Source organism: Lithobates pipiens, unplaced genomic scaffold (genome assembly GCF_037356315.1).
Source record: "Lithobates pipiens isolate NorthernLeopardFrog02 unplaced genomic scaffold, aLitPip1_a1.2 Scaffold_13, whole genome shotgun sequence".
Taxonomy (NCBI): domain Eukaryota; kingdom Metazoa; phylum Chordata; class Amphibia; order Anura; family Ranidae; genus Lithobates; species Lithobates pipiens.
In genome coordinates, this window is record NW_027507718.1 from 289,960,750 (window position 1) to 289,973,495 (window position 12,746).

Sequence of the window (12,746 nt, forward strand, 5' to 3'; positions counted from 1 at the left end):
AAAAAGTCAATCTATGCAGGCCTCACATTGATCTGATTCATGTTTTCTTCACTCTGTTTGAAAAAAGGTGGTAGCTTTATTTGTTAAAATTAGAAATGTATTAAGAGAAAAAAATAAATTTTGCCATTTATCTATGCAGAAATTATAGAAAATCTCATTCAATTAGTTTAGTATAGGCTTCATAAATACAAATCATTTTACTAATGAATTTTTAATATTCCTGTTGAGTTATATGAATAATGTAAATCTTGTTTTTTTTCTTTATCCTTTTAAGACAACTTATTCTGCGTTAACTTATTTTGTTCATTATTTTACATTTGTAGATTTTGAGGAGGATCAAGAGAGAATAGAACGAAGACTAGCTTATGTTGCTGACCACCTGGGCTTTAGCTGGACTGGTAAATATTTAAAAAAGCTATTCCATTGATGTTTTATGTCCCCAGCTTAAAGTAGAACTAGAGTAAGGGAGGGTTATAGCCCCTGTCAGATTTTTTTTGCAATATGTGTCCCATTGCAGAGATTTGCCTTCACTTCCTGTCCCATAGTCAAATAAGAAGTGAGAGCAAATCCATAAAAAATAAAGGGAATTCCTTGGGGACTTCCAGGTCAGCAGAACTAGTGTCTCCATTGGAAGATTCCCATTTATTACTTTTCTGGGGACAACCCAAAATGTGGGATTTTCTTTTACTTTCACTTTCAATGAGAATGGTAAACAGGACAAATGGAGGGGGAATTTCCCTAACAGGGGCACGGAAAGCAGTACAAATCTGACAAGCATTCTAATCCCTCTCCACTCCATCCAAAATGTAAAAAAAGTTTTGCTTTCAGTTATACTTCAATTTATACAAAGGTAGAAAAGGCAACAAAAATGTTGTGAAAGTGTCTATATATATTTTTCTTAGCCAGAATGTGGTGGAGTTCTGCCACTGGCCATGAGCTTGTTGTTATCTATCCTGGTTCTGTGTTTACATATGAAGGTGCTAGAGAGGAGTCGAATGCTGACAGGTATTTGAGTAGAGGTAAGCAGATGAGAGCAGTGGAGGAGTGGGGGGGGGGGGGGTTGGTGATGGAAGGGTGAGGGCTATAAGGGTGCAAGGGTCAGAGCTGAGAAGGGGGCGGGGAAGTAACATGTGAAATGGAGAACGCAGAGGTAAGGGGCTATGGAAGTGAGCCACAGAGCTTAGCGTTTTTTTTTCTTTGTCGCGGGGGGGAGGGACTTGCAAGAATAAGCTCGGGAAGAAGGGTGCAAAGATGACTTGTGAACAGCGATGAGCTATGGTGGGGGGTGCAGAGGTGACTCGGTGGTCTCGGTGGCCTTGTTGTGACATCACTGCACTATCTGTCCTATTGCAGTGATGTCACAGAGCATGTCCCTGTACACTCAAACATTCATTTTAAGTGTGTGATTTTCAATTTTTAACCCAGCAACCCAAACACACACTTGCATACACAAGCGAAGTTTTAAGTTATCCAAATTACCTATTTGGCAGCTCCACAGGAAATATAGCATATACAGTTGTGACATGAGTCATATTGTAATTGAATGTTATTAAAAATTACCTTTCCTGTTCAATCTGCAGCTCTGTCATTTTCTGTAAAATACAATGTAATATGGCTACCTGGAGGCATTCTGTACACACATTGTGTACAGAACACCCTCCAGATATGTAATTTCCTGCTTGTGTGATTGGCTTACTGATTTTCCCAGAAGTCTGCAATAAAATACAGAATTTGAGCATCCCCTGCACCAAAAAAAATAAATTATTGGTGAAATACTCCCAAAGGAAAATCATGTCTAAAGGGATTCAGACTCAGCAGCTTTCCTCATTAGAGCCCTGCAGGTACAACAGCTGAGTGATAATTATAAAACCACTCTCGTATAGATTCACATGGACACAGACAAACAGCTATTTCCTCAGAATAACAAAAGGTAGGTATCTGCAACAATGTTTGTTTATTGAAAAAGGGAAAAAATTTGTATGCGCACATACAATTATTCCCCGGCAAAGACAGAACAAACACCCACACTTCTGGGGTCACGTGGGGCACGATGGCGTCAGTGCATAACACCACCCAACATGTTTTGTCATACGTGACGTCTTCCTTGGACACGGGCAACGGTGGCTATGATAAATAATCTCAAGCCTCCCTGCCATTCTCCACTCTCTGCATAACCACACCTAATTTTCAAGTGTATGGCTAGATGCTTAATTGCCAAATCACAGCATGATATGTGGTTATTTTCGAAAATAGCATAAAAAAAGAAAATAAAAAAAAAAAAAATATATATATATATATATATATATATATATATATATATATATATATATATATATATATATATATATTGATAAAACTCTATAAAGTTATTAAAAATAAAGCAAGTAATAAAATCATAAATTTTCAAAGCAACCAAGGACAAAAAAGGAAGCAATGAGGACCTCTAGAGCATATCCTAAACATTGACCAAAGATAGGTAAAAAATATATATACAAATATTTATAAAAAAGGTGTGAATGGAAAAAAGACTTTGGCTTCATTCCCACGAGGCGGATCCGCTACTACAGAGTCCGCCTCTGTTCGCCAGCTCAGCAGGAGATCTCTCCGTTGATCTCTGCTGAGCCGGTGGATGGCAGGTCCCTCTCTGCTCACTGAGCGGGGAGGGGCTTGTCGAGCGCCGCTGGTTGCTATGGATAGAGTGGATGAAAATGGACAGCATGTCCCTTTTCATCAGATCTCACCTGATCCGATCCGCCAGGGACAGATGCAAACGTAGGGCCATCCGTCTGATTTTAGCGGATCGGACCGGGTCGGATGTCAGCGGACATGTCACCGCTGACATCCATGGCTCCATAGACTAACTTGGAGCGCCTGTTCAGGTCCACCAATAAAACTGACAGGCGGACCTGAATGGTCCGACAGTGTGAAAGGGGCCTTAGAGCTAAAATTAATTGAACATATCATTAGAAGAAAAATCTCCACACATAAAAATTGAAAAGTCAATATTGATAATATAAGTAAAAATAATTTGTATCTAAATAAAATTAAATGTCATATAATGATACTTCAAGCATTATCAATAAAAGCATTTACCTCTACATCTGCATTCAAACCCAATGGTCTGAGACATTTAACCCTATAAATCTAATTTTAAGTTTGGAGATTTCACGTCGCCTCGATCCTCCCCTCCAATGCAATTTGAGCTTATCAATTCCAAAGAAACAAGTACCAGCCAGATTTATTTCATGAACTTCCAGATAATGTTTGAAAACTGGATGGCCCTTGAAGCCTCTCTTGATATTGCCAATGTGCTCATTGAGCCTAACATGTAGCGGGTGTATAGTACGTCCAATATACTGAAAACCGCAAGGGCAGATAAGAAAACATACCACATTGGGAGTGGAACATGTAATAAAAGTCTTAATTTGAAAGACCCAAGCTGTACTAAAATAGCTAAATTGAGTAGATTTTTTTTGTTGCTAATCCAATTGACAGAACATGCAGAGCATTTTTGACACTTATAAAATCCTGTCAGGTTCTGAAAAAGCATCAGTTTAATATTAGGCAGATCGCACACATTAGGGGCCACCATGTCCCTAAGGGACCCCTCTAAACACCACCTGAGGATGATCTGGTAGAGCTTTACCTAAAATGTTATCATTCTTAAAGGGGGTGTAAAGGTTCGTTTATTATTTTCTAAATAGGTTCCTTTGAGGTAGTGCATTGTTGGTTCACTTACTTTTTCCTTCGATTTACCTTCTAAATGTTTTTTTTCTTTGTTTTCTTTGTCTGAATGTCTGAGTTTCTCACTTTCCTGTTCCTCCTCAGTAAGCTGTTCAGTAAGCTGTTCTGGCTATTCCCTTTTTACTTTTAGTCTTTGATTCCATTCCCCCTCGGACTCCTCTTTGTTCTATTGGACGTTATTGTCCCTGTCTGAATCTGGGAAAACCCCAAGTATATTATATATATCATTTTAATTTAGACTTTCAAAAACACTGGGGAGCGGCAGGAGTTCGTTGCCGTGCGGACTGCTTTAATGAGAAATACAATCGCCGGCTGAAAGAAAAAATGCAGGGGTTATGCCATAACCCCAGTAAACCACTTGCAAGCCACAACAATATATATGTATATATGTTTAGCGAATGGCAAGTGGCTACTGTCAAAGAACTAACTTGTTCTATTTTGCCAAAGCAGTAGGTGCATAATATATAGTAGATTCACCATCAATACATTTATGAAGAATATTTGTTTTATTTAGCATGCAGAAGCATACATACTGTAAATGATTGCAATGTAAGGGAAATGTCATTTGGTGATGACCGAATGTCATTTGGTGATGACCGAATCTCATTCAGTGTTTTTTTCAGATAGTATAAAAATACCAAGACTAACACTATGTAATATATATGTTAGTCTGAACTGTAGCGTAATCTACGTTCCTTTTTAAAGCTATGCAGCATACCATACACAGGTAGAGATGACTTTGTTAGATAATCATTTTTTGTTCTACTGTAAAAAGCATATATATATATATATATATATATATATATATATATATATATATATATATATATATAATTGTAATACTGCATGTATGTCTGGGTATTATTTACTAGATAATAGCTTATTCAGCAGTGTTGACTGATGCTAAGAAATATGTAGGAAAATTAATACTCGGTTTAAAAAAAAAAAAATTGGAAATATACAATGCTGTAAGTAATACTAAACTTTACAATGACATTTTATATAGAAGCAACTGCATTCAAGATAAGATCTGCTCATATGCACAATCTGGTCTAGAGCCACTAGGTGGCACTAAATGTTCACTGTATGTATGCTGACACTTATATTTTATATTGTTTTTCAGAGTTAGCCAGGGAGTTGGATTTCACAGAAGAGCAGATTCACCAAATACGAGTTGAGAATCCAAATTCTTTACAGGATCAGAGCCATGCTCTACTTAAATATTGGCTTGACAGAGATGGAAAGCATGCAACCGGTAAACAATGCAGCAAATAAAGATAATTTTGATGAGCAATATGATAAAGATGCAATCCTTGTTGTGAATAACATGCAGCATGACTGTACTATTTAATGTGAACACTGTAACATTTTATAACATATTTAATGTTTTTATTGCATTTGGTACTTATTATGCCCCTTTCACGCTGACAGGTCAGTTTTCAGACAGATTCAAACTGAACTCCGAATATTGTACAAAACTGTCGTCCGAGGAAAAATCATACTATTTTCGGATTGTGTTCATCTGATATTATTCGATTGGACATGCACGAAACCTTTTCCTGTACGATTCCAGATCGTACGATTTTCCTTTAGTCAGTATAGTTGTCGTCCGAAAATACAATAGAAATACATTGCAACACATGACATCACTTCAGATTTATTTTTTTCTGTCGTACGAGAATTTTCATGACTTTATTACCTATTCAATTTCTACTTGCGACTATTAAGCGAAAAAGGTTGTTCGATCTGTCGTACAATATTCGGATCATGTGTACGGGCCATAAGTGTGATCACCCCATTACATCCGCCTACATCTGTGTTTGTTTAGGTTGTTTTTTTTTAAACGGCTGTGTCCTTTTCCATTTAGAAAGAGCTGAACATATGTAAATGGATACCGCCCGTTTACTTATGTTCTGTTTATGTCCGTTTTTAGGCAAGAAACATTTTGTTTATGTTTTTGTCATCTCTGGTTTATGTAAAAAAAAAAAAAAAACGGATGCAAAAATGGATGTAGATGTAAACTGAACTGATATAAATTGATCTGAACTGAAGTGCAAACTGATGTGAACTGAACTGAAGAGGAATTTGCAAGCTGATATAATCTGAATCCTTAGGCCGCGTACACACGGGCGGATTGTCTGCCCAACTTAGTTCAGCGGTACAGTGGTACACGGTTCAGTGGACAATCCGCTCAATCCGCTCGTGTGTGGGCTTCAGCGGACTTTTTCAGCGGACAGTCTGACGGACTTAGTCTTTCGGAATTTCCGTAATTTTGTCCGTCCAAACTTGGTTTTGTCCGTCCAAACTTGGTTTCAGCGGACAGTCCGCTCGTGTGTAGGCAAGTTGGACGGACTAAGTATGGCGCATGCTCAGAAAGGATTTACACGGCCGAAGGTTGCATTGCAGTGTATTGGACGCCGTTTTTCTAGTCCCGTCGTACGTGCTGTACACGTCATCGCGCAAGTTTTCAGCGGACTGTCTGTTCATCGTGTGTGGTCAAGTCCGTTCATTCAAAAGTTGAACGGACTGTTTGTCGGATTGTCTGACGAACTTAGTTGGGCAGACAATCCGCCCGTGTGTACGCGGCCTTAGGCTTCATGTACACATGATGTTTTAGAAACTCTTCTAAAATCCTTTCCTCTTGGCAGCAGTGTTTTGGCAGAAAAAATGCCTGCCAAAAAAAAAAAAAAGTGTGTAACACGTCATGTCGCATTTTACAGGCATCAAGAGCTTGGGTGTAATAATTTATTCTGTCCATTGAAATTAACACTCAAGCACTAAATGTGCCTAGTGTTAAGAGTTTAGATGCGTTAACATGCTTTTTTCAGGCATGTGATAGTGGCAGTGATTTTCTTTTTTGTTTTTTGTCTGTCCCTAAATGCACCTTGCCATTAAGCGCTGCTAAAAGCCTATGTGTTCAAGGACACATAGGCTAACAAGCAGGGAAGTTTATAGGCAGAAAAAAAAAATATCTGACACCCCTAGAAGCAGCGTGCATGAGGCCGGATTGTGGCTGTGTTCAGTGAATGGTTTTTATTAATGAAGGATAACTACACTTTCCTACTAAATCCTTGAAGTTTTAAGACAGATCACTTTAATGTGAACCTAATTAAGTAACAGTGAACCTTAAAGCGGTTGTAAACCTTTACATATATCCAGTCAACCGCCTAGCCTCAGGTGATATACAGAGCTGAAACAAACCCTTCTACATATGTTGTACCTGTGTACATGCAGCCATCTGTCCTCTACATCTTTGTAAAACTCAGAATTAACAAGGATATTTTACAGAAACACAAAGCAGGGATGGGGAGCTGAAGTTACACAGAAGAGCTATGAGAGCTGATTGGATGGAAGGGACACACTCCCTCACTGTAGAACATGCAGAGTTAAGGTGATGCATCACAGGCTATGTGCTGGAACTCTCCTTCCCATCACCTTTTAATCTATAGTGTTGGAAAAACCTGTCAGACTCATGCTATTACCAGAGGAATGAGGCGGCCTCTATCCAAAGCGCAGTGCTTTGGATAGAGGCAAACACACAGTATAGAAATATATGCTTTGTTCATATTTAATCTCTGAGGTTTTCAACCACTTTAAAGGCTAAGTTCATCTGTGGAACATGCATGTTCCATCCATTTTAAAGGTGAAACATGTAACATGTTCCAGTATCTGCACCGAACATGGCGGATCCCCCCTCCCTGTGGCAGCGGGCAGGGTATCCTCTCCCTGTACCCTCTGTCACAATATGAAAACAGTTTGGCCATGTGGGGCTCTGCCCTCATGGCCGTGTCATTCATCTACAGTTTCTTGTCCAGTGCTAAAGTGCAGACACCTAAGGGTCTTTAAATTGATGCCTGGTAACCTGTGGAACCCCTTGGATCATATGCCCAGGCTATACAAGGGGCTTTTAAGCCACGTCTATTATCATTCAACACTTGACTGTGTGAACTGTAGTAACATCTTTGGTTTTGAAAGTGAAATGACAGGGGGAAAGGTGGCTTAATAAATTGTGTGGAAATCAAGGAATCATAGACAACACGTCACTAGGATGCAAGGTACAATGGGACTTACAGTCCATCCCAGGAACCTGTACTTCAGCATTGTTGCTGGCTTAGAAATGTTTTGGGTATGGTCAGGTTCAAAAAAAGGTTTTATTATGGCAGTATTAATTAGCTTAGTGTGCTATAACAGTATTACATTTTATTTTAAGTTGAATATTGCTTTAAGTAGATATCTTACTTTAGATTGTACCTGTTGTAAAATAATGTTTCATTTTGTTGTGCTAAAACACAGATGCCAATTTGAATCAGTGCCTCACTAAGATTAACAGAATGGATATTGTTCACCTCATGGAAACTTCTATGAATGAACCTATGCGATGCCATGCCAATCGTACTTATGCTGACATTGAGCAGACAATCACACTGGACCATAGTGAAGGCAAGTAGCCGTACCGGTTTATCATGTAGAAACAAAAGGAGATGTATTCTTTAGTACATATTCTTTCACTAAGTAGTAGCTTGAATCCAATTACATATATACATTTATGAATAATATTCTAATGTGGTGGTGGTTCTCAAGTGAGGTGTAGCTGTGTAAATAAGATAAAGACGCAGGGATCACTTGTGGTATTCACCAAAAAAAAAAGGAGAAGAGGCAAGAGAGCCCTTATTATGTAATATGTATGTAGAATTAATAATTACAATAATAGTAATTTGGGTAGCAGTAATCAAAATCATAACTTACATTTGGATGCACAACCTTCCTGGTACCCAAGTGGAGAATTTTTCTGCCTCCGCGCCTGGTCATCCATCAGGGGGATATTCAGTTTGTTTGAGAAGGGGGAAAAAAACACATGTATTTGATGTTCATTCAATACAATGACCAGTTTCTAGACACACCACAACATACATTCCTACGGGCGCCTCTGCTGTTTGAACTACCAACGGGTTTTTGTTCCTTCTCAAAAAACAAGGTGAATAATATTCTATTTATATCAGATAATGACAGACTGAATGCTTTGCAGGATGTTAGTGAGTATACATACATCAACCCATTCAGCCCGGAAGGATTTGCCCCCTTCCTGCCCAGGCCATTTTTTTCTGCGTCACTTTAACTGACAAGTGCGCAGTCGTGTGATGCTGTACCCAAACAAAATTTATGTCAGTTTTTCAGCAAAAAAAAAAAAAGCTTCTTTTATTTTTATTTGATCACCTCTGCGGCTTTTATTTTTTGCGCTATAAACAAAAAAAGAGTGACAATTAAAAAAAAAAACACAATACTTTGTACTTTTTGCTATAATAAATATCCCCCCCCCCCAAAAAAAAATTTAAATAATGAATTTCTTCTTCAGTTTAGGCCGATATGTATTCTTCTACATATTTTTGGTAAAAAAAATCTCAATAATAATAATAATATATTGATTGGTTTGCTCAAAGGTTTTAGCGTCTACAAAATAGGGGATAGACTTATTGCATTTTTATTATTATTTTTTCTTTTACTAGTAATAGCGGGCGGTGATCTGCGATTTTTCTCAGGATTGCAACGGACACTTCGGACACATTTGACACTTTTTTGGGTCCAGTGACATTTATACAGCGATCAGAGCTAAAAATAGCCACTGATTACTGTATAAATATCACTGGCAGGGAGGGGGTTAACACTAGGGGGCGATCAAGGGGTTAACTGTGTTTCCTATATGTGTTTCTAAAAACGCCTTTAGTTATACTTTAAATTACAAACCCTCATGATGGGCTACATGTATGCAAATACCCCACTGTACCTATACTACTTAAAAGATTAAGATTAACATAAATAAAGGTATGTCTCTTTCAATCCTGATGATATTAACCTAGCACATCAGGAATACAGGCAAATGTTCTCATGAGAAGGGTGAAGCGAATGTGTAGCCCTTTATTACCAGCCCACAAGTCCTTCAACATTATAGATGCTTGGGGAAGCACCTCCTAAACATGGAGGTAACCCCTACTCACCCCAGTGCTGCTGGCAATAAAGGGTACTGGTTGGGGGACTTACTGTATTTGGCACATACCAGGAGAAACATAGTAGGTGGCCATCTTCCCTCTAAAATTACTTTAAGGTCTTTTGGAGGCCTAACCAGATCACCAGGTCAGCAAGTTAAAAAAAAAAAAAATTGCTACACATAATAATTAACCATTTCTGGACCACCGGTTGGCTCTTCTGGGCAAGCCACCATAGCTGTACATCGGCTCTTTAAGATGCTGTAGGAGGCACGCGCCAGCAGTGTGTCCCCAGAGCCAATCGCTCGTGACAGAGCGAGAACCAGGATCTGTGTGTGTAAACACACAAATCCCGGTCTGTGAGGGGAGAGGAGACCGATTGTGTGTTCATACTAATTATGATCACCGATTGGTCTCCTCTCCTAGCCAGTCCCATCCCCCCACAGTTAAAACACACCTAAGGAACACAGTTAACCCCTTGATTGCCCCCTAGTGTTAACCCCTTCTCTGCCAGTGACATTTATACAGTAATCAGTGCATTTTTATAGCACCGATCGCTGTATAAATATCACTGTTCCCAAAAATGTGTCAAAAGTGTCCGATTTGGATGCCACAATATTTCTGTATGGCTCAAAATCGCAGATCGCCGCCATTACTAGTAAAAAAAATTATAACAAAAATTCCATAAATTTATCCCCTATTTTGTACATGCTATAACGTTTGCGCTAACCAATCAATATACACTTATTGCAATTTTTGTTTTACCAAAAATATGTAGAAGAATACATATCGGCCTAAACTGAGGAAAAAATGTGTTTATTTTTTTTTTATTTGGGATATATATTATAGCAAAAAGTAAAAGATATTGTGTTTTTTTCAAAATTCTTTCTATAGCGCAAAAAATAAAAACCGCAGAGGTGATCAAATACCACCAAAAGAAAGCTCTAGGATGTAAATTGTGTTTGGGTACAGCGATGCGCGACTGTGCAATTGTCAGTTAAAGCAATGCAATGCAGGAATTAGGTGCTGAAAGCGGTACAATTATTTTGCATGGAAATCTGGCGTTTTATTTTGTAGTCCTGTAATTCTTAGGAATAACTCTCTTAAATCTCTTCAAACCAGAGTCTAGCAGACATCCCGGGTATGATAACATTTATAATATAATAAAGAATAATAAAAATTATTCAATAATGTAATCAAATCCTAAAACACTGAAAAAGGGACACGTTTTGGTTGCTATGGACAATCTCCAAATTCCAGGCAGAAGAAACAGTATTTATAATATAAAAGTGCATGCTGGGCATTGCACAGACCACTAGGGACAAAGGGGTTGTATATTTTTTAATACAGCACTGTAATCTGTAAGATTACAGTGCTGTGTGTGTTTTGTGTGTTTTTACTTTTTTGAATTTGCCGCCGTTCTCCGCTCCCCTGCGCCGTAACGCGGCAGGGAACGGAGCTCGGCGGCATTCGGCACTGTGAATCGAGCGGAGGACAGCTCGATCACACAGCGCGGCGGACATCGCTGGATCCAGGGGACAAGGTAAGTAAGTCTCCCTGTGTCCTCCCCTGCATCCAGCGATGCGATCCCGAGTTTGGCTCGGGGTTACCGCTCCTGCTAGTAAATTCCCAACCCGAGCCAGACTCGGGATTACTGCTAGGGGGGTTAACTAATATTTGCCTTTGAGAGTTCATAAAATGACACTTAAGTTAATAACAAAGCTCCAGAACGATAAATGACTTCAGTCTGCTTTATAGTATTATGCTTTAGCTAACAATAAGTAAATATTCTAAGACTATTGATCAGACTTGACATGATGTTTCAGATGCCTGCAGATATAAGTCCCATCACTAAGACATCTCTGTACTCATGATTTTCTTGTAATTTGTGTTTTTTTTTTTAATCAACGGGGTTGGAATGAAACCCATGGGGTTTCATAATAAGGAGCACAAGCTCCCTCTTTCCTTTCTTAACCTATAACTGCTCACTAAATATGTCCTAAAGTTTTCAGATTTAGGTATTTGTTTGTTTTGTGTTTTTGCTTGAATTTATTAATTCTGTCTTATTTATCTTCTTAGGTTTTTCTGCTCTTCAGGATGAATTTTGCAGCCCACAGAAAAAGAATGTAATTGATCACTCTGTAGTCAAGGAGAGAGGTGAACACCCTCCTCTGGTGTCTGAGGAGGATGTTTCAATCAGTTATTCACCCTTGCATGAAAGTTCGGCAAGGCCTGAGGATGACACATCTGTTGCAGAGATGATCCGACAGCTGCAGAAAGAAAAAGTGGAAGCTGAGTTCTCCAGCGAGCAACAGAAATTATCAAGGGCCTTATCTTCTGAACATGAATATCTGTAAGCTTTTGGCACTTACCATTAGGCAGCAGTTGTTTTACGAGAGCGATAAGTCAGTAATGCTTTAAGGACATGGGGCAAACTGAGAACTTCATCACAGGATATAACCTGCATGAAGCAAGGTTTCCAGCTTGTCTTATAGCTGTTCCTCTCTATTGAGCCAGCCTTATTCAGTAAGGAAATAGCTTATCTGGTCAGCTGACGTTAGTACAATTAATTGTGATTTCTGTGGGATACAGAATTTTGTACTTTTTTTCAGCAATGCATTTTAGTTGCAGCTGTGTGTATAGGAGGGCTTAAGGGCAGGGAAAGGACTCAGAACTATGGGCAGTGTACATTTGTGATACAGAATCTACTATTAAAAAAACCCTCAGTGTAACATCACAGTTATAAATAATGGTAATTTAAAACCCACCCCTAAAATACAGAAATACAGCCCCAAACTTGACCATATTTAGTCACAATACCTTGCTATTTGCAAATAAATGTATGCTTCTATATAGTTTCCTTTAAATTGTTTTCATCGAAAAATTGTACTCGATGGGAGTGATCGTGAGCTGCTTGGAGTATGGCTGTATACAGGACAAGCTTAACAAAAGTTGAGGTCTAAAGAGAATATGGAGTATAAGGTTCAAATCAAGGCCTTAAAATCTGTATGATACCCAGGA

At 38.7% G+C, this 12,746-nt stretch overlaps 1 protein-coding gene across 35 annotated transcripts in view; it reads left to right on the forward strand.

The window, feature by feature from the left end:
* ANK2 (ankyrin 2) overlaps nt 1–12,746 on the forward strand; it is a 749,119-nt gene that overhangs the window by 700,753 nt on the left and 35,620 nt on the right. For all 35 annotated transcript variants that reach the window (XM_077476764.1, XM_077476769.1, XM_077476760.1 and 32 more), the window contains 4 exons: nt 324–398; nt 4,868–4,999; nt 8,038–8,184; nt 11,805–12,078. In XM_077476764.1, coding sequence (XP_077332890.1) covers nt 324–398; nt 4,868–4,999; nt 8,038–8,184; nt 11,805–12,078 — 628 coding nt within the window. The remainder of the gene's footprint in view (nt 1–323; nt 399–4,867; nt 5,000–8,037; nt 8,185–11,804; nt 12,079–12,746) is intronic.